The sequence below is a fragment of the Lepisosteus oculatus genome, chromosome 8, assembly GCF_040954835.1.
Source record: "Lepisosteus oculatus isolate fLepOcu1 chromosome 8, fLepOcu1.hap2, whole genome shotgun sequence".
Lineage (NCBI taxonomy): Eukaryota > Metazoa > Chordata > Actinopteri > Semionotiformes > Lepisosteidae > Lepisosteus > Lepisosteus oculatus.
This window is the reverse complement of record NC_090703.1, coordinates 2,846,096-2,868,468: the sequence shown is the minus strand read 5'-3', so window position 1 is coordinate 2,868,468 and position 22,373 is coordinate 2,846,096. Positions and strand designations below refer to the sequence as shown.

Genomic DNA, 22,373 nt, shown 5'->3' with positions numbered 1-22,373 from the left:
GCGATTAAAGCAGTTGAATACTCTTGGCATTCCTCTTTTTTAGTGGAGCAGATTGATGTGTTCCCTGTTTTTTTTTGTTTTAATACGATATCATATTTAACAACATTTTTTGAAAGAGTATGCCGTATCGGGGAAAAAATGAAAAGTTTATATAGAGAAGTAATGATAAAATAGTTGTCAGATAGGTTCTTTGGATAGCTGTGAAAATTAGAAAACTGTAAAGGTATTTTGCTCTAGTGTGTATTTTGCCCCCTTGTGGCCCATTTTAGTACACAAGTTGAACTGGTTAGGTGTCATAAGTAGTAACATGAGAAGGTATCGGCCTGCTTGGTGTCAATGGTTTTTCTTTGGGGACAATAAAGCAGATGTGCACTATTGATTTAAGATCACAGTGGACAGATGCCTGGCATCACATCACCTGTATTTAAAAAAAAATAGCATTCCTTCCATTTTCAGCATCTGTCAGCAAAAACTGTTCTGTTTAGTCCAAGAGGATATCTGCTCTTCCCCCAGAGAGGCCACCTGCCTTGCTGAAAAGATCAATAAGATCACGAGGAAGACGTGCTCATTCCGCAGAGCTTTGAATGCATCTGGAAATGAACTGTTCTGGACTAACTTGTCCACAACAGGATAGTTTTTCCTGAAACCAAACTGCTCCGTTTTACTATTTAGTGTGTGAGTTTAATTTCTATGCATGTAAGATAGTAATATTGATTGCACTGATATACGTTTTAAAATAAATTTTGAAGCTCTGTATAAATAACTTTAAACAATCCTTAGCATTGGTCTTGGTGTAGGACTCCAAACCTTTAACCCCTGGAAGAATGATGAGGATCTTTGTCTGCTTCGTACCCTTCCCGAAGAGAGAAGAGATTAGTGAAACTTTAGGCTGTAGAAGCTGGTCCTGAACACAATGCTTGCTGAGCTTCCTGCCCCTGCTGGAGAAGAGGAGCAGCTGGTCACAGGACAGGGGCACAGCGCACACCCCCACGGTCTCGCAAGCTGAAGCCCAAGCACACGCACACATGTGCACACACACCCTCACTCACTACAGCCCCAGTGCGCACACACCCTCACACACTTGCATGCTGAAGCCCCAGCACATGTACACATGTACACACATGCTACAGCCCCAGTGCACACACACCCTCGCACGCTAAAGCCCCAGCGCACACACTCGCACTCACACATGTGCACACACCCTCAGAGGCTAAAGCCTTAGGGCACACACCCTTGCATGCACACACATGTTCACACACCCTCACACATTCACACGCTAAAGCCACAATGCGCACACACTCCATCACTCACATGCTAAAGCCAAGCCACAGCGCACACGCCCTCGCGTGCACACACACCCTCACACACTCGGACACTAAAGCCCCAGCGTACACACCCTCGCACACACCCTCGCACACTAAAGCCACAGTGCACAAACGCTCGCACATGGAATGGGCTGCTGACTAAGAGACATCTCATTCTGTGTACCTAAGACTAGTGTGTGACTCCACGCTGTACCCAGCTTGCACATTATTTTTAACAGAAAAGGACAAACACACAGTATAGTTTCGTGCAAAGCTGCAGGCTTCCAAAATGTGCATACTGCAGAAAATTTCATCTGATTTTTATTTTCATTCCCTTGTTTTGTAGTTTTGCTTCTCCCACATCTGAATGATGTTCATGCTAGTGACTCACTGTAAAGGCTTAATATATGGCATTTTTAATTGGTCATTTTTGAATGACTTTGCTAAATTTGTTACCAGGTCCAATTTGTTCTTCATTATTTATTTGTGTGATTGCTTATTTTTTGTACCTACAGCATTTTGTCTTCCCGAGCATGATGGTGCACATTCATAAGTTGGCAATTAATGTTTTTGGTGGGTACTGTGAAAAGCTAGAGATGGAGGAAGTGCACCAGCCCAACTACAGTAGTACACTGAAGTGTGTCTCTTCCTGCCGGCTCTGATTGTACGTCCGGCCTGCCCAGTCAGGGCCCAGGCAGTTTTGATTGTCATGTGCCATGGCCTCACCTTGCAGTGCTGTGCCCCTGGGGCAGCAGGGACACTCTGCCAGGACAGATGTTCTTTTCAGCTCATTCAGTGGTTGTCGCCGAATTGTGTACCATCACCATGGAAGCAGGGGGTTTCCATGACAACGATGCTGCTGCCTAATGGGCAAAAGTGTATATAGGTGCAAATGGATAATAGTTTCCTTTTTGTAACCTGCCATCTGTTTTAGATTAGCCACTGTCCCATGGAACGCTGTTAATACAAAGTCGATAAAAGTCGCCTGAATAGGGTGGAATAACAGGTGTTGGCACAGTGTGTTGTCTGTACCAACCGAGGACAGAATTTTTCTTTGGCATTATTTAGTTTTAGAGGCTGCTTTGTGAAAGGCTCGCTGTTTCTGTACTTTCCACTCATTAATGAAAAGATTAAGATAACTGTTGTTTGCCTTCAGCTGTTGTATCTTTATTTAACTGTAGAGCCTAATTAATGTAACAAGATAAAAAATAATTAAAAGGTTTCTGTATTACGTCTTAGTGCCGGTTTTTGCTCAGTTGTAACACGAACAGGAGATAAACGTACTCAATATCCTAATTCTTTGTTCAAATGGGCAACAACAACAACAACAACAACAACAACAACAACAAATCATCTCACAAGTACGTTGTTTTAATCCGAGGGGACAGAAGTGACCTAATCCGTTCATGGCCGTTTAACTGTGTGTCTGTTTCACATTCTGTGCCTCTTCAGGACACCTTCAGGAGAAAAGAGGAATGTGGAGTGCAGCTCAGAAACCACCTCGTACAGCAGTGACTCTTTTTAAGTGCAGTTTTCCTTTGCATTTCTTAGATCCTGACATTGATGCTGCCGCTACCATGATGCTTTTGAATACTCCAGACCTGCCAGCTTCTCGTGAGTACTGCAGCAAGGTGTGCGGGTGGAGCCCAGGACAACAGGGAGAAGGAGCAGAGCTCCATTCCTGGGCAGCTGTTTTTGCATCATGTGTTCAGGGAGGTTCCTTGCTGCTCTAACAGTCCTATTCAAATGTGACACTGACTCGCTCACTCATTGCAGCCTTTGGAAGAAAAGGTCACAACTCTCAGAACTCATTTTCGTTTCTAAAGCCTTTCTTATGTTCTTCTGTTGGTGGCCCTGGACGAGAGGGATGTGACCGAGTCTCCAGGTGAAGGTGTTTGAGAGTTTGGTGCCTCCACAGTGACAGGGATTCCTGAACCTCTATTGTGGCTTTGCAGTGAATCAAGACAGCAAGGTTAAATGCTGTTTGAGCCAAGTATCTGCTGTATTAAGGCATATTTGTAAGGTGACCTCCTTCCACGAGATGTTTTAAAAGCTGTGATGATGATATCCCTGCTGCGCGCGCCGCTGCTGGGACATTATTTTCCCAGGTGGGGAGAGGGTGTGAAGTAGTCAGGAAACGTTACTAACCGTCCCTCCTTCCTTTCCCCGAAGGGCCGATGTTTGCAACAGCACGTGTAACCGTTGCGACCGGGAATCTGACGCTGGGAATGCTGACGCTGTCTTGTCCGTGGCCCGTGGGTGTGACTTGTTGTGTTGTTCCTCTCAGTCCCTCAGGGAGTGATCCAGAACGGAGCTCGGATGGGGAGTCAGGGGATATACCCGGGCATCAGACCACTGCCAATCAATCCGATAGGAAGCCGGACAGGAGCCGTGAGGCATGTGTATATCCATTCAGTCTTTTTGTTTTACCAGACATGGCCAGACTGTTTCGTACAGGACTCAGATATGATCTGAAGTTGCATTATGTTTATTATGTTATATGTTCAGTACTGGAAAAGGCTGCTCGGATCTTAAATTCTTCTACAGCGCATGAGTATATCTCTCCTGTTTTAGTTTCTTGTGGATTCTGGAAAAAAGACTGAAGTACTCCTGCTCACCTTAAGGCCTGGTTTAGCTCTTGACTACACCAGTGAACTGCTGACTCCCCACAGCCCTCACATCAGTCGGGCTGTGGTCCAAGCCTTGGGTAGTGTGTGGAATGATCTCCCAGCCCATATCCGATCTTGCACATCGGTCTTTGCACTTTTAAATCCTGAACCCTAAGTACACTAGCTTCTGTGTTAAATATTCACGTGTCTGATTGCTTTATTGTAGCATGTTTTTATATAAAGTCTCATGCAAGACGCCAAATGCAATTGCTGATCTTATGATGAGATGAGATGTGTATTTCAATTAATTAATTAAAAAGCAAAAAGAAAACCTTTTCTGCTGGAAATATGAGTTGGATAGAAGGTTGATAGAAGCCTACAGCAGCAGAGCACAGCTACAGAGTGCCTGTGTTACAATTAGTTATTTTTAATGAAAATAAAAATATATTTAAAAAAAGACAGGAGAGGACAGACTTAAACCATGTTTAAAAAAAACATTTAAAGAATTTATACTTCAATATACTTTCTTTACTCTTGTGTAGAAATGTTCAGACACTGAGTGTTTTCACTTTTAAAGAGAAAACCTACTGGATGTCATGTACGTTTAGTAGTGCTTTTGTAAGTCTGAAAAAACATCAATACTTTCAGATTGTTACAGCAATGGCTTTGGAACATTCTGTATGTATTATGTGTCTGTCAAGTTCCAGGCTAGTGTATGTCCACGTTATTCTTTAAAACCACCAGAAATCGTGCATGTTTGATGCAAATTCAAATTTTAAAGATAATCAAATAGTAATATTCAGTGTATGGCTCTACGCAAGCTAGTTTCACTGTATGTTGGTGAGTAAAATATTAATAAATCTAGGTCACTGTAATAGGAGTTACAGTATGAGCACTGTATTAATACACCACTGTTAGCACCAGAAAAAGAATTCTAGATTTTGTTTAACAAACTCTGTGCTACATATGCAAAAACAGGCAACAAACAGCTTTTCAGAGCAAACTAAACAGATAGTATCGTATCCACACAGTGCTGCAGAGCAGTTGCTGTACTGCCAGTGTGTTTTCACAGTGGAAGCAGGAGAATGAGGCTTGCTGTGTAAAACAGATCGTATGTCATCTGAACACTGCTCTTGTTCTTCAGGATTTGAGGTTGGTAGTTTTAGTTTTCCTAAGTATTGTTACTGTTCCTTGCCATGCCAGAGTTGTCCTCGGCTGCTGGATTTGCAGCCTGTCCTGAAAGTTTACAGACTGACTAGAGGCTAGAGTCGGGCCGGGCCGGGCCGGAGCCGCGCGCTGGCTCATCCTGTGGCCCACAGCCCGTCTGGAGAGCTCATCTCGGTCCCTGCGCCTTAGACCTGTTTATGTAAAGAAAGGTGCTCCAGATCTCCCCCGCCACTCTTGGTCTGCTCTTATCCCTGTGGATCTGTGCCCTGATCGTGTAGTTAAGAGGATTTGCCCAGAGTGTAAGTTGGCCTCACCACGGCCCTGAGCGCGTGTGCCCACACAGGCCTGGCGCCCGCCAGGTTCCCAGAGCTGCATTTCGAGACTCGCGCAGCACAGAAAAGAAGCCGGCGGTTCTTGTTGTACTTGACTTGCCGTCCTTTCATCTCGTATCCTCTCTTCCACGGCGTGCCTCCCTGCAGAGAATGGACGTCAGCGGTGTGAAGATGGTGTCACGCTCGACCACTGATCTTCGGGCCACAGCAACACATTGATGAAACAGGGGAATGTGTAGTGTGGACATACCTCAGGATTTGCACATCCCTGGATTTTTCCTGAGATACCAGTAATTTATTGCCAGATCCAGCCAAATGCTGTCTCCTGCGAAGCATTTAGTACCCTCTAATGACAGCTCCTGCAGTGAGAAACCATCTAAAAGTAAATGTACCCTGTTCACGCAGAAGTGAATGACACTGCATTTAGGTATTAATTATTGAGTATAATTTTCTTTGCATGCTGTGCATTGGCCATAATTCATGAGGTATTAATGCAGGAACTAGACGTGCTGTGAAAAGCTTTGGGGTTTATTTTTCCAAGCTTGGCGAGGATCATGCTCATGACAGATCTCCAGACAAGAACCACCTCTTCCCCGGTCAGGCTGTGGTCTGTGTACGGTCAAGAGCGAGTTGTCTGGACTGCCGGGTGTGTTGGGCAGGGCTGAGGTGTGGGAAGCGCTCCGGGCGGATCAGTGACCCCGTCCTCCCTCTCGTCCAGCAGGGCCTTCCTGGGCGGCTGCCGGGTGCGCAGCGACAGCGAGCCGTCCTGCGGCTCCCCGGTCGTGAGCAGCGACCCGAAAGAGGATCACAACTACAGCAGCGCCAAATCCGCGCTCCGCCGCAGCGCCTCCCCCGCCGGCAGCTCCGCCGCCGCCGCGGCCGACAGCCCCAGCGAGCCCGAGGCCGAGGACGAGGACAGGAGGCCGGCCCGCCGGGAGAGCCGGGACGCGCTGGCCGACGCCGGCGGCCTGGCCCCGCACAAGAAAAGGCAACACTTGGCGAAAGCCAAACAGAAAGTTTCGGCCGACACGCTGCCCTTGAAAAAGCGGCGCACGGAGAAGCCGCCGGAGAGCGACGACGAGGAGATGAAGGAGGCGGCGGGCTCTCTCTTGCACTTAGCAGGGGTCCGGGCATGTTTGAACAACATCACCAACCGGACGGCAAAAGGACAAAAAGAGCAGAAAGAGTCTATGAAAAATTAAGACTGAAAACATCAGTTTTAATAGAATTTACAGTTTTTTTGTTTTTTTTTCCAAGACATCAGGTGACTTCTAATGATTTGTGGCAATATCAACAATCACTTTGTTTTCCTATCCTTTATAGATACTGTTTTTTGAGGGTTGTTTTTTTGTTGTTTTGTTTAAAGGAGATTAAAGCCATAGCAAAACTTTTTCTGATGCTCAGCTAATGTTTAGGAACACATTTTTGTCGACTGAATAGAGAAGGAAAAACATAATACAATTCCGCCAAACTCAAGTCAGGTTTCTTCGATTGGCAAAACACGAAAGGTGGAGCAAAAAAAAAAAACAACAACAACACAGCAACATTAGTGTGAAAGAGGAAGAAAAAAAACCTCTAACAATCTCCCCTGTATGTAATGCATCCAAGAGTCCAGCTGGCGTGGAGGGGAGCTGAGCCACCTCAGTGTGCTGCTGCTGGGAAGAACGTGTGTGTGTGGTCTTGGGCTTTGCAGATATTTCTGGTTTGAAGTATTTGCAGGCAGCCCTATAGCAAGTGTCTTTCTGTGAGACACTTGGAAAAGGTAGTGCCCAAGACAAGCCCTTGGTTTACCAGCAATGACAATTGCACTTAACTTTAGACTGTGTTGTCTCTGTGGCGGCTGTGCTCTGGCTACTAATCGAGGCTAATCACAGTCGTACACGCCAAGGCAGAAAGACATGGAGATGTGAAGAAAAAACATTTGGATGCTGGTTACTGGTATTAACGTCAACCACTGAACTCAGTCTTCTATAAATAAAAGAAAATAATTTTAAAAGCCATAAGCCTGATATGCCGGAGCAGTGTGTGCAAAAAAAATAATAATAATAATTGAAATGTCTTCGAAACTGCCTCTGTTATTTTTCTAAGCAATTGAATTAATTACGTGATATAAAATAGTGATACTCCTCCGTGGAACAGTAACAGCAAATACCCTTAATGGGATAAAAGATGCTACAAAACCTGCCAATAGTATTATGACGACAAAAAATATTTAAATGACTGTGGAGTTTTTATTTTCATTTTTTTGTTTGTTTTCTTTTCCTACCCTCACAATCAAATAAGCAATTTCATCCAGTCAGGATAACACTGTATAAAGGTGACAATAGAATTTTTTTCTTTTCTCTTGATTAAACCAATGTAGCCAGCAGGATTTTTCCAAATCGTGTTGCATGGGTTCTGTAAACAAAAAGAAACTGTTTTTTTATTCAAAGTTCATGTAAGGTAAATAATGTATTTAGCATGGAGCATGAATTATTTTCATATAAATCTAGATCCTAGAGAAAAGGCTATGCCTCTAATTTTAATGCCCATAGGCCTAGGTTTATTTTTGTTGTCTTTTCCTATTTTTGTTTTGAAGCAGGCTTTTAAAGTTAAACCTTCTTCAGGGACAAACATAGACTGTTGGGAACTCGTTCTCTGCAATATGACGAATTCACATTTCGGGTAGGGCTCGAGTGATTGAAATATACTGCCTTGTCTGCACGTTCTACCCACTTCTGCTTATCAAATGAGTAATGTTAAAATGTCTTGGGATTCTGGTCTGTAAATGTTATAGCTCGCCTGTTCATGGAGAAGTTAGTAGTGAGTGTACACCCCTTCCCCTCTCATGCCTGCCTTGCACAAGATGCACAAGATTTGGTGTTTGGCAAATATTTCAGGTTATAATCTTCATGTCACAAATTAATTTCACACTGCCTTCTTTTATTTTCATTCTTCCTTTGTTTGGTTTGTACATTTTCTTGTGACCTGTCTGCTGCCAGTATTCAGGTTAAAGTGTCAGTATTATTGTTGAACAATTAGAAAAAAATCATGTTTTTAAATACCTACATTAGAAAATCCAGCTAGATTAGCTCACCAGATTTTACTGAGCTATTAAATCCAGGATATCGTTGATTACAAGGTTCAGTGCCAAAGCCAGTTGCATGTTTTTTAATTAAAAATAGGATGTATTCGACCTGGAGGTGAACCTTATTAATTTCTCATTTTGTCTTGTTAGCTGTGAACTACCCCTGTGCTGAGAAACACAAACACTACACTGCCCATTCAAGAAGATTAATATTTTTGATAGGAAAAAAACTGTGATCAAGGCATATTAATCCTGCAATAGTTACACTAATATCACTCAATGTTTTTCACCGCAGGCATTATGCCTGGGTGATATTTAGCTCAATGTATCATTTCCCTTTGCTGCCCACTAATCATGACAATAACGTTCTGCACTCCATCCAGATTATTTGCTTGGAATTGCTAAATCTATATCTGCCCTGCAAATAATCTCACTGGAGAATTTCCAGCAGTATTGCTTTCCCATTGTAATCAGTTTGCATAGATTCGCCTCTTCCTAGGAAGGTCGCTTGTCATCCGCCGATGGCACCATTGCAATAGAGGACATTCCTAAGAATTCAGGGAGGACTGAAAGGAAACCTGAATATTGATTGTTTTAGGTGGGAAGAGGGCTCATTGCATGATTCTTAAAATACTGTTTGAGAGACACCCCCCCCTTATATCCACTAGTGAGAGAAAAAACGTCCTGCAGGTGGAATTCGACTGCCCTCTGGTTGCAGGCTCTTGCCTTGATGCCCACACTCACTACATAACCAATCCCTTAGTTTCCTGTGGAAGTGTTGATTGGGAATGGGCGAGAAACGTAGAAGAGAAAATTAGTGAACACGCAATGTTTATGTGAGTCAAAAGTTATAGCGGCCAAAGGCCACTTTTTTGTTGTGTTTATTTTGAGATGTGAACTGCCATTTTGTTTATTGTTTAAAATGAGCTCCTGAGGAGGAGAAGAAGCTAAAGATCTGGGTAATTTCTTTTGTTTTTGTTTAGAAATGCGCAGTCTTGAGGGCATGTGCACTTGGCCAACTTTCGAGATAAGTTTGAAATAAGAAACTGTCAATATGGAGGCATTCTTGCATTCTATATTTCCTTGATGTGTAATCATATTGCCAAAGACAAAACTATTTCATCAATTAATGTAAATATCACTTTGTCCATTACTATGACAAACCTTTTTTGTTTTTTTTTCTGAAACCTACCATAAAGTTTCTGTGATGTATTGTCTTCCAGTTGCAATAAAAAAAATAAGAGTTGCATAAGGTGAAAAGTGACTTTTTCATTTGATGGAATTATTTTTTTAAGAACTATATTAATTCTAACATGTTTATTAATTTAAAAATTTAAACATTAAACACTTTCATATTCGTTCCAGAGCTCTGAGTCTTGGTGCGTTTTAATTGACGGTTTGCTGTGATGTCCTGTACGAGCTGAAGAGCTGGGCTGAGATGCGTCTGTGGAGGCTCTGCCCTGTGTAAGAGTCATCCCAAGGAGGAAGCCTTTCAGAGCTGCTGCTTTATGCACAGGGTTGTGGGACTATGGAGCGTGCGTTCTGTGTCTTAATACTTTTTCCCAACCATGTTGACTCCAGAGCCATGGCTTCTTTCAGGAACTGGCTGGAGGAGCCGAATTCCCTCCTCTCATGTGTAAAAGTGTCAGGTTATCCTCATGTCCTCGCCAAGACCTTCTCCACCTGGTGCTGACCTGTGTGAAGAGGGGGGAAGGGGAAATAGCCATTTCATTCTCTTAACAGTAAGATCCCAAACCTAGAAAAATGAGGTTCACTCTGCTCGTAATCCTAGAACCAATATTTAAAATGTTGAAAGAGTGGACAAAGTCGTAACAGAAGTCTCTTAAGTGAATTGAAGACACGCGGAGGTGCGGTGACCTGGGGGGCTTCTGGGAAGGCGGGGGTTGTGTCTGTATAGCTGCTGTGGAAGTGTGGTCTTCCTCTGTACTCGGCTCTGCATCTGGCGCCTGGCGACCACAGAGGGGAACCGGGACAGGCGCTTCCTAGGAAAACACACTCGCTTGGGTCTCCCCTTACCGTCTGTGTCCAGAGGTGCTGCCATGGTGGTGAAGTTTGAGAACCCCACCTCCCCCCAGCAGATGATGGCCAAGTGCGCAGTGATGTCAAAATTGAGCTTTTGCTGGCAAAGTGCCCAATATTGGCAGAGTGCATTCCATAAGTCTATGCATAAGTGTATGCAGGATTGATAAAAAGAAAGCTCGTTCCTTTATTCCACAATAAAGCAAATGTTTTCTTCCTTTAATTCTGCAGTTATAAACTATTACATTTTTAGCACTCTAGAACAGTACTGTGGCCACAGATCTTTCCTATAAGGTGTGTACCAGGCACTTCTCGGTTTAAATTGTTAATCTTATGAAAGCTAGATTTACATCAAAACAAAACCACCTGAGTGTTGGGTGCTCCTTTAAACCAGAATGCCATTCAGAGCACCGTGTGTACCCCTTTATAATTCATTGTTGCCGTTTAAAAGCCATGTGCAGACAGAAACACATTTATAATTAAAGGCTGATCGTCTTAATCATAGGCCACTGCGTTTCAGAGTTGTGCTACCACACCCATGGCTAACTCTGTTGCCATGCAACCACAGTAAAGGGAAGGACAGAAATGTTCAGATTTTGCGATCAGACAGTGCAGGCTCAAGCAGAAACCTGTGTCTGGAGCAGTGGACAGCCAAGGTGTGGTAGAAAGAACCAAGTTCATCTGTTCGATGTCACCTGAGGCCTTTTCTCAGGTGGGCTTGTTTCATATCCAGGGTGGCTTAGAGGCTTGAGGAGGCCTTTTGTTGTTGTTATTATATGAAATTAGTAATGTTGTACACCAGCCCTGATATACATGATTGCTGATGTGGATCCTGATGCTGATATTGAATATGGTCTCTGTGGGATTTGGACTGATGGCAGCTAATTTGCTATATTCATGTTTTATGTTATGAAAGGAAATGAACAAGGATTGTTAATGAAAAACAACAGATCAAGGCTTCCTGCAATGACTACAAACAGCATGTTTAGCTATTCTATATGTTAACAGTAACCAGCACCTCTCCTCCTTAAAGGTCTGTCTGAAAGACTTAGTATTACAACAGCTACCCGAGAGTCTTGGCTCTGTCCTAAAATATTGCTGCACTGTTTTTAAATGTTGCTGGAAGTTTCAGATTTAACCTTTCTCCTGTTGTCCTCAGATGTCCAAGTGCTCCTTGAACTGGCACCACTGTATACTGTGCGTCACTAAAAAGACCTCAGCAACTCAGACACGCTGTGTCCTCACAGGGCCCTTGCTCTGGGAGAGCTGCAGAGCACATGGTTTTATAGGGCATTTCTAGGTGATGTCATTGTGTGAGGGCTATGAATGACTTTGGCCAGTTAGTCATGTGTCTTGCCCAGCAGGTGTGCACTAATGTGCCCAGCAGTACAATTCAATGATGTCACAGTGCTTCTCATTCAGAACAGAGGTCAGTGTTGGACGCGAGGTGTCACACTGACTGCTGCACCTGGCCTGTGATGTCACTGCTGTGTGAATTTGTCACAGGCCTGCCTCCTGTGGGGTTATGTGCAGGACTGAGAAAGTTTTGCTAAGTGCCCTGTGAGGGATCTGAGGTGCAGTGCAGGATCTGTATATCTAACACAGTTGTACACATTTATTGTTTTCCAAAAATAACGCATTCTCTTATAATTAGTTGTTCATTTGCTATCCTGACAACATAAATAATTATCATCACAGTTTTTTTATCTGATAAGCAGGTGTTCTGCATTGCCTTACGTGGACAAGGGAGCTTGTATAAGGTACAGAAAGGTTTTCAGAAAGCAACCCCAATACTTCAGGGTCATTAAGCAGAAAACAGGATGGTGTTGTTTCTGGAGGAATCGTATGTGAATTTCAATGACCAGCGGTGCTCATGGCGGTGAAGTGATTTTGCTCATTCGGTCTCTCTGTTGAAAGGAGTAGCTTGAATTTGAAGAGAACTCTTGTCTGACAAGATGGTGAAGGTTTTGTCTTTCCTCTAGGACCCGACCTTCCAGTCCAAAGCCCCCGTCTGGTGGCCAGGGACACTGGGCAGCCCTTCGGATGAGTTAAACTGAGGCCCTGTCTGCTTGGTTCTTGAAGATCCGCCATTTTGGTTTCAAACAGAATGATGTGCAAACTTTTATCTGCCTATTTGTTCCAAAACATCCTTCAGTTCTCCTGACCACTTTCAATGCCTGTGTTGTGCAACGAATTCAGATTTCCTCAGGATGCCAGAGCAGTTTCACAAGAGTGGCTTTGCTAGTTGTGGTGCTGACCCCCGGTTACCTGGGTAACAAACAGAGGTGCCTATCGTGGTTTTACATCTGATAAAAAGGCCAGCCTTCAGTTTCTTTTTGTTGAATTTCTTCTCGTTATTGTGGCGTTCGGCGCAAAGACCTGAGGTCTCAGGAGGGCTCCGCAGGGGCCAGAGTGTAAAAACTGCATACCAAGTCTCAAACACGATCGAAAATATTTTGCTGTTGCAAGTTCTGATTGCTTCACTTCGCCTCGAGGAGACACATCTGCAACTGTTCCAGAGTGTCAGTCTTCAGTGTCGCTGAAACAAGTGGTAATGCATGCAGGAGAGCCGTGCTGAAATTGAAAAGGCACACACACTGTTGAAATCGATCTAAGGGCCCCCTTTTCTTTCAGCACAGTCCCAGGTTGGGAGGCACACACACTGCAGCGTTTCGGTGAAATCTCCGCATTGTAGTCCACACTATGATTTACATCTGGACAGACCAGAGGGTTTTAGGGATGAGCATTTGTGTCGTGACTGTGCAGAGCACACCATGATTTCAGCTCCCGAATATCCTTCCTGTGGAGCCCGTTAACAACCAGATCCGTTGGCTACAATTATGAAACCTCATCATGATACTTTTATGCCCATTCTTATTTGAATGACATCCATGTGCTGAGTGTTATTTGTAAACAGGAAGTCCATACTCTGAAAACAAAAAGAATACCTCTATAACATTATATTATTAAAAAAATAGGGCCTGGGTATTTAATATTTCTACTGCTCTGTGACTTCTGAAGTGCCTTTCCCAGTTGAATACCTGTAGGTCAGGTGCGCTGGGCTGCAGGTTCACCTCCTAGACGTCTGCTCCTCTCTCCAGTGCTACTTCACGGCCCCTCGACACCTGGGACCACCAGCACTTTCACAGACACGGGGGCTCTGTCCGGGACCTCCTGGGGTCAGGGAGAGGGGAAGAGGCCCTGGAGCTGCTGCTGGACGAGCTGTGAAGGTGTGAGTGGGCTGAAACCCATGCCTGCTTCTGTACCCCTCTGATCTGATGATCTCGGTTCAGCTATTTCCTCAGCGCAACCGGGGTATCGGCTTCAACAGGGCCAGGCAGCTCGACTCCTGCTCTCAGATTTAAATGCACTTCCACATCGTTTCCACTGGTGCCCTCTGAAAAGAAGCTGGGGACTTCTGGCCACCCATGAGGGCCGAACCTGCAATCTTGGCTTTATTAGTGCCACACCCTAACCAGCTGAGCTCACTGGACACCTAGGAAGTTGGAGGCACTCAGGCCCGTCCTGTTGCTATATACAGTAACGACAACCACATCCAAGGCCACAGTTCCATAGGCTCCCACATTACTGGAATTGAAATATCTGTTTTCAAATGGACTAGAGTTGACAGGAAACGTGTTTCTTTTGCACACACCGTACTTGCAAGCGGTAAAGGGAAATACTGGAACTGGCCTGATCTGACGGCGTGCTCTCGACTGCTGCGGGGAAGGGAGGCAGTGGGTTTCGCAGTGCAAACGCAGGTACAGTACCACGCCTTCCCCTTCCTTCCTCGCGCCCGGGAACCAGAGCCCCATGACGTCTCCCACACACTGTAACAGCGCCTTCTGCTGTCACCCTCCTTCCCCCACTACAAATGAGCCTGCAGTGAAATTAATGTTCTGGATCCACACTGCTAACTGCAGGTACACCCTTGCTTTTCTCTGTTCTAATGCCCTTGATCTTTCATTACACTGCAGGTCCACCTCCTGCACCTGAGGAAACATGTTGCACTGAAGAGCAAGATGGAGAAGAGAGCTCCCCTGTTCACTCCACTTTAATAACACATCCCTTTCTCCTGGCTGTGAAAGGGATCCGGATATAGATCCCACTCCTCACTGAGACAGATTTGGAAGCTGATTTTTTACCAGCCTGCTTCTTGATAGGTAAGCAATAAACACTTAGGAGAGGAATAGTTCGATATCAATGAAACATGAATGAATCAATAAGTAGGATGAGAGAGATTTTCAAACAACACCTTTGCTCTCAGTCTACAAAATGTTGGCTTTGTAAATGTTTGCACTTCCTTTGTAAGATATTTTTTTTGCCTTCAGCTGTGCGGCAATGTTAAATTTTGTACCAGTACTACATGCTATCAGTAAAATGCAAAATAAACCAAAACGGAGCACTAAGATCATCTGCAATGATATAATTTTTCAAATATCAATAGGCCTAGGGGGAGCCCTTTTCCGGAAAACTGGGAGGGCCCATGAGGAATTGCAAGTCCTCTCTGAAGATGCCACCTCTCAGCTCAGCCATGGTGACTGGAAACTCCAGGCACCCTGCCACTGAAATTGAACGCGGAGCTCTGCCATCTCTGTGTCGACGTGACTTCTGTAACTCAACACGTGCTCCAGCAGTATCTGTGTGTGTGTCTCTGTGAGTCAGTGTATCTGTGAGTGAGTGTGTGTCTGTATGAGTGTATTTGCGACTGAGTGTGTGTGTGTAGCTGTGAGTGAGTGTGCTTCAAACACTCGATTGAGGGGGAAGAGGGCAAAAAGTAAACACTCTGCTATTGATCACTTTCAGAGCCAAGTAGTAATCAGGCTGGAGCTATTAGCCCTGTTTCTGCAGCCTCGCCACCTGTGGAAAAAGAGACCCAATTGATTTGCAGTGAATTAATTGAGAACTTATTTAGAGGATTAATGTGACTTGGCAGACAGCTGCAATTACACTTATCCTGGGTGCAATTATAGTACCAGGACGTACGACCTGTTTACAAAGTGGCTCTGTAGCTCCTGAAGTGCATTACGTGGTGGGGCTGCTGCCAGTGAGTACGCACTAGCTTCTACAGGAGCGAACTCAAGTGGCATGAAGATACTGTAAAGACGGTGCTGTGCTCATGCCCTGTGTGCGACAGCACACTTCACTCACCTGGTTATCAGTTTTTCCATTTCAATATCTGTGTTCACAACTGCTTTTTAACTGGAACTTGAATAGAACCTCAGACTTCAGTGTGTGGAACAACATGCATTCCTAAGATGCTAGGACAGCCTCCATAAGAGTTTACAGAGGACATCGAATATTACATATTCCCCTGAACAGCCCATGAATGGAGTCTCCAGTATGATTTTAGTAACCCTCTTCTTATTTCGAAGCAAGTTACAAGTTACACCAAAAAGGTGAGCAAGGCAGCCGAAACGTTGTGTTTCTTTTCAGCATGGAATAAACCTTTACTTGTACATTTGCAGTTGCTGGTTTGCCATGTTCAGTTGGTTACCAATGAGAACGGTAACTAACGGGAGGAGGCCGTCCAGCCCTTGTTAGTAGCTACTGTAACTGTTCTGACCTCATCCAGCCGTCTCTTGAAGGGAGCCTGGATACTGGCTTCAACTTCATGGCTGCTTGTTCCATGCTCCCACAACCCTTCTTGTAAAACAATGTTAATCTTGTTCTTACTTTTATTCCATGTAGTTTCCACTGGTGTCCTCAAATTGATTCTGATAGGCCATAGGATTCAACTGCGTCACTGACTTTGAGAATTTTGAATGACTTAAATCTGGTTTCCTCGTAGTCTTCTTCCCTCAAGACTAAAGAAGCTCGGTCCTTTCAGCAACGTTTCTTTAAACTCACAGTGTAGCTGGTTGCTCTTGTTCAGACTGATTACAAAGATGGAATATCTTTCTCCTCTCCTGATGGTTAAAACTACACAAAAAAACAGGCATTTTATTCTTTGACCCAATTTGTGATTCTGTTAAAAACAACCGTATAAAACTGTAGAACAATATGACCGACCTGAGGTGACCGTGTAGCAAGGCATTAATAATGGATAACGGATTTTAGGCCATAGAGTACCACAAGATAATGAACCGTCTGTGACCTACAGTAGTGTTTGCAGAAATCCCTCTCTGGTAGAAGAAATGCGGACACTAAAATCTTCAGGCAGTACAGATGGAAGTCGGACTTTTCAGCTGGCCGGTCTCTTCATGACGCAAAGCACAGGAATGCATGGAAAACAGACAGACTGTAGCGGGGCAAAGGAAAATCTCTGCACGCTAGAAATATGCTCCATTCCGAGAAGTGCCCTGGTTAAAATAAAGCACACAGGACAACTTTCCGAGCTTTGTGCCTCGGTGCACAATTTATTTCCAATTTTCCTACCGTTAAATGGATTTTGGGGGGGGAATTTCCACCCCTTCCTCCCTCAAAACTCGCAAAAACTTTTTCCCCCCTCTAAGGAAAAAGCCTCGTTGAAAGACTACTAACTGTAGCCAGTCGCAGAAGCAGCGTGTCAGACTGAGCCCTGACTCCAGCAACAGCAAAAACACTACAAACACTTGATAATCCTGTCTGCTGAGCACATGCAGGCACACGAGCCACAACTGAAACTTCTCATTAAAAACTGATTCCGCCAAAGAGGACACCTTCACTCCCGGAAAGAGAGCAACAGCGGCGCTTTTCCGTGCTCGCTTCGAAATAAACCGGGAATCGGACTACAGCCGTGGTTGTTCTGATCGGAAATATTTCCCCCAGTATGTTTTTAAATGCAGGGGGCGTGCAGACCGAATTCAGGGTGTACAGGAAACAACACAGTTCTGCAACACGGCAACCTCTTTGTAAACAAATACAACGGGCCAGAGCCCGACAAGCGAACAAGTCACAGCGACTCTCTTGGACGCAGCAGCGCGCTGCGACGCCACCTGGCGGTCGAACCGGCTCTTTGCAGTGTTTCTGCCAGGGCTGGAAACAGAACAAATTCAATACCCGCACAAAATAACTCGAAACCAACCACAAATTCAGGTCACGACAAGAGCTTTTTTTTTTGGCTAATAAAATACCACCCATGCATGTGAGTTATTTCTCTAAAAATGTCATATCCAGCCCAAAAGTAAGCTTTGTAAATGATCGCTTTTCATTAAATATATAACGATGTAAAACCGCACAGAATATTTTTAGACATGATAGGAAACTGCGCAGCGGTTTTATTTCGGATAGCAAATGCAAGCTGCTTCGTTATAAGAACTCTTCTGCCACCTACTGATTTAAAAGTGTTTTTTTTATTATCTCGGCTTGGCAGGATCTGAAACTAGTAAAAAAACAAGATAATGTATTACTACACATTGCTCGTATATATTGCAGAACATCCGGCCCAGCGCTGTGTGAAAACTGAAAACTTTCTACTTGTCTCTCAGATTTGGTAAAGGAATAGGATGCATTTGTGTTTTTTGTTAAAATGTCGAGTTCATTCCGTCAAATAAAACTTTTTTGATCAAGAGATTCTTTAAATTGAGTGAAAGAGGAACATGATTTCGTGTCAAGGTGAATATTTTATTTTTGCTTACCCACATAGTAAATGCATGCAAGAAAAGAATCTAAAATGTCAACAGATGGCGCTGCAAATGCGACAAAGTGATTTCTGGACCCAACTTTTCGGCGACCATACGATAGGACTGTTCTGTAACCTCAAACAGCTCGTGTAAAATCGGCAGGAGCAGTCCCTTGAGCCCACGGATCTCTAGGATAAAGCAAGCGATCGTTTGTTTAGAGTGCACGCCTTTTGTTTTTTTGTTTTTCCCCCCTTCCGAAACGACAAAAGTTTTCCGCAACACAGAAAACCACGGCGCGCGACCAATCCCTGCCCCGCAGCCCTCGTGCCTGCCCACACGCACGCGCCGCGCTGCCCCGGGGGGGCCCGTGGGCCGGAGCCCCCACTCCGACACCCTCGTGAAGTGGTTCTGCTCCGTGACGCGAGGAGGTGAGCGGCTGGAGCCCCGAGCTGTCCTGCGTGTGGTGCCCCTGCCCGGCCAGTGCGCTGGGAGCTCTCATGCTGCAGCAGTACTCCACTCAGACGTAGGTGGCGGGGGATCACAGTACAGCACGTCCCCTGCTCGGCCGGCCGTGTGGGTCGCCCAGAGTTGGATCGGTGGCTGGCAGCGGTGAACGACAGAAGCGCGGTGGGCGTGCGTGGTAAGGGGTATCTGCGGTAACTTCAAATAAGATCACTTCTGCTGTTCTGACGTGCCTTTAGGGTCCCGATTGCAGTTTGCGCTCAGCCGTACAGTGCTGTCGTGTGAGTGTCGAGAGAAGAGAACCCCTTTTTGAATTCTACAACGTTTTGTTTTATGTACCCTGATAAACGAGGTTACGAGTTATGCATTTCGCAAGCCGAGCTGTGCATGGAAACGTGGTGCGCCGTGGGCTTCCTGCAGTCTGCTGTGTGTCGTGTCGCAGGTGGTTAAACTGCTTGTTAAACTGCACCCAGATCCGGCGTCTGTCGCTCACTGTTGACCGTCCAGTGTTGCTTTTTGGCCGGTCAGGTGCGGCACATCATAACATTAAGGAAACAGCAGTGCAAAAGCGTGAGGGGTTGTAGCAGAAATGTTTTCTCCCTGTCGTGTTATCTACAGGATAGTCTTCTTCAGCGATATAAGCTCCGGCATTCGCGATACTGCGTGCGGTCTCTGGCAGTTTCCTTTTCTTCTGCGCTGCAGGGCTCCTTCTCTCGGATCGTTGTAAGTCTTGAGCTCTTCGAGTGGGTCACTGGGCGAGTCCTGTCCCACGCACAGCCCGACGCACAGATATCTCGTGGGGAAGGTAGCGCGACTGAAGTCTCCAGCACCTGAGCTTCACGCAGCGAGACGGGTCCCTGCAAGCACCTCAGCTGTTCGAAATGCAGGACTGAAACAGACACTGGCCTGCGCAGCTGAGCTCGTCCTGTCCCGCTGGCTACTTCAGGAGGTCTGCAGCAGCGCACTGTACAGTTCGTGATGGGGGAATGGGCCTCACACATTGCAGTTCAGATACAAAGTCAAGGCAGCAGTGGAGAGGAGGGTCTAGTCCGATTTCTAGTGAGCCGCTCACTGACCCGAGTGTTGGCGGGCACCAGGGTGCTGGGCCCTGCAGCCCACTGGCGTACGCAGGGCTCTCCTGCTCTTGGTTTCGGGTGCACGCCCAGCTGGTGTCCTCTTGTCCTCCGGTTTGTGTGCTGTGGTTAATTCGGAAGGTGTTTGCTGGGTGGGCTTTGTCGTCGCTGGAGCAGGGTTTCCCTTTCCAAGCTTGCTCGCTCTGGGGAGACTAGTTTCACACTGCAGGCAGGCCACTGGCTTCCTGAACAGCACCTTGCTCAAGGGTCCTGCAGCTCAGCTCCATCACGTTTGAACCCACAACCCTCCAGTTACGAGTCCAGAGCCCCAACCACGTCTTCACACTGCTGCCTGTGCTCCAGAATGCAAAGGCATTCCACACGATCAAGAAAGCTGCGCAGAAGGTTGTCTTGTCATCCTGCTTCCTTCTTTCCAGCGTGTAATTAACCTCTACTTTTCAACTACATGGTCCCAATTCTTATCCTTCCATATACTGTATATGTACAGTATGTGGTCTCCAGTGGGGACAAGTCGACGCCGAGCAGTAAGATCGCTCCGGATGTCGTGATGAAGCCCACGCTGAGTCAGTCTGTGATCTGATTGCAGAAGTATTGATGACCGCACTTGCACTCTGTTGACATTGGCTGTGGAAATTGTTCCATTTTAGACTTTAAAAAACATGTGTTGTTGGCACAGCTAGTCGAGCAGTAGCTTTGAGCTTGTGTGCCCTGTCCAGCCTGTAACTGGTTACACCCGAAGAAGGTTCCACGGCCGAAACGCTGTGTTTTCTCTCTTCTCTCTTCAGCAGGGAATAAACCTTTACTTGTTCCTTTGCAGCCCCACCTGAACTACTTCAGCCTGTAACAGACCTTCCACTGACCTTCCGAAGTGTTTTCCTCTGACTGGAGCTTAAGCACTGCGTGGTGTCTGTAGAAGGGCTCTGATGTGGTGATAATGAGGGAAAGTCCTAATGTCCGTTTACACATCAGGACTTTGGCAGCGGTAGTGGAATGGTGTTAAAACAGCCAGTCCACGAAGCCTCCTGATGGTGGTCGTATACTGCAGCTTGCCTACTGGGCCAGACACACACAAGTGTGCTATTGATAAGAAATACTGTACACTTTAGGCCTTGAAAATTCCCATTCATTTCATTAACAAGGTACTGGCCCCTGAGCTTCAGAGCTCATGACTGGGAATACTGGGATACCCTGTGGCCTGGACACTAGGAAATGGTCCAGACTGGAGCTCAGTAATAAAACCTCCGACACATGACGGCTGTTCCTTCCTCTTCATATCTCACGGACATGGGTTTCAAATTGAGAACGGGGGGGGAACGTCTTTACACAGAGGGTGGTGGGGGTCTGCAACAGGCTCCCCAGCTATGTTGTTGAAGCCGTTAGCCTGGCTTCTTTCAAGAAACAGCTGCTTGAGATCCCTGGACTAATCAGGTACCTGCTGCTTCATGATCTGTATGGGTCGAGTGGCCTTGGCCTTCTGTCGTTTGTACCCGTTCTTCTGTTCCAGCGTTCACTGCCTCAGGCAACAGAGCAGGTCAGACCAAGCAGGACAGGTCAGTAAAACTTTTATGTTGTGTTAATGGCACCACTAACATAGTTACAATGCACCCCCTCTCCTAAAAGAAAATAAAAAACATTTAGAAGTCTTTTAAAAGCCCTTACTTAATAGAATAGTATTCTGAATAGCATTAGTCTCTTACAAGGAAAAACAAACAAACAGATTTTTATTTAACACAATTGTAAAAGTTTTATGAACACACTTTGTCCTCATTTCTCTTAATTGCCAATGTTGAAGTAACTGTTTACTTAGCTGGTCATAGTTGACATCTCTCCCAGGTCATTCTGAGGCGATGACTCTGCAGTCCTGACCAGCAGCTCCCTGTGGTGGATCTGGCACGGAGTGTGGAAGAGCCGAGGGAATGATATTTGGACACTCTGTGTCCAGGAATAGAAGACTGTGTCGGCGCTCCTGTGTCAGTTTGATTGAAGAGTTTGCCGAGTGTCTCAGCCTGGCATCTTCTTTCTTTGAATTTAAATGTACATGAAAGAAGACAAATGTCAAGTAAATGAGTTAAAGGGGGGCCTGCACAGTAGATCATTGTTTGGGGTCCCTGCCGAGTTTCTGTTTGGGGATTTTCCAGTTTGGGCATGGTGACAGACAGATTGCCACTGAGCTGTTGCTGCACAAGGCCGAGTGTTTAAAAAAAGCACACAGTCTCACTCTTGACAGTACGTAGACATCAGATATTGTTTTAATGGTTTAAAATCAGTTCACCTGAGTTATAATTTGAGATCTTTATTTCCTGTGTTGGTGAAAATAATGTGGCATCTTATACCCGGATTCTCTTGGACTCTTTTCCTGCGTTTGTTAATGAGTTAATGTCAAGTGTATTTATTTCTGTAAAGCTGAGCTTTGCCTGGGAAACAGGAAAGAGAGTGAAGTCTATAAAAGTGCAGGCTGTGTGATGTCATGCTTGTTCCCAACCCGGAGCCAGAGAAGCAGCATCTGTGAGAGCCCCCGGGACTGGGAATGGGCTTTCACAAACTCGCATCAGGGTGTTGACCACACCAGAGCCTGCCAATTGAAAAACACTGCAGGATTGTGTCAGATAATAGCCTGAAAGCCCAGCGAAGCTGGTCAAAACAGAGCTCGTGTTCAGGGGAGGGTGTGTTCTTGAAGCACTATGTAGAAAACTTTCTAGCGTCCTGCGAAAAGGCCAGATTTCATGCTCGACCGACCCACGAGCAGGTCTGTAT

General features: G+C 45.5%; 2 protein-coding genes across 18 annotated transcripts in view; both read left to right on the top strand.

The window, feature by feature from the left end:
- The window catches only part of foxn3 (forkhead box N3), an 88,383-nt gene extending 78,538 nt beyond the window's left edge, over positions 1-9,845 (top strand). For 10 of the 11 annotated variants that reach the window (XM_069193013.1, XM_015350216.2, XM_015350214.2 and 7 more), the window contains 3 exons: positions 2,856-2,918; positions 3,592-3,700; positions 6,134-9,845. In XM_069193013.1, coding sequence (XP_069049114.1) covers positions 2,856-2,918; positions 3,592-3,700; positions 6,134-6,614 — 653 coding nt within the window. In that variant the 3' untranslated portion in view covers positions 6,615-9,845. The remainder of the gene's footprint in view (positions 1-2,855; positions 2,919-3,591; positions 3,701-6,133) is intronic. The other variant, XM_015350223.2, reaches the window with a different exon arrangement.
- An 8,057-nt stretch (positions 9,846-17,902) lies between these two features.
- The window catches only part of ston2 (stonin 2), a 28,118-nt gene continuing 23,647 nt past the window's right edge, over positions 17,903-22,373 (top strand). For 3 of the 7 annotated variants that reach the window (XM_069193006.1, XM_069193008.1, XM_069193005.1), the window contains exon 1: positions 17,903-18,703. The gene's annotated coding sequence lies outside the window, so the exon portion shown is untranslated. Of the gene's footprint in view, positions 18,720-18,740; positions 22,366-22,373 lie in introns of those variants that run through there. The other 4 variants (XM_015350270.2, XM_015350267.2, XM_015350268.2 and 1 more) reach the window with 2 other exon arrangements.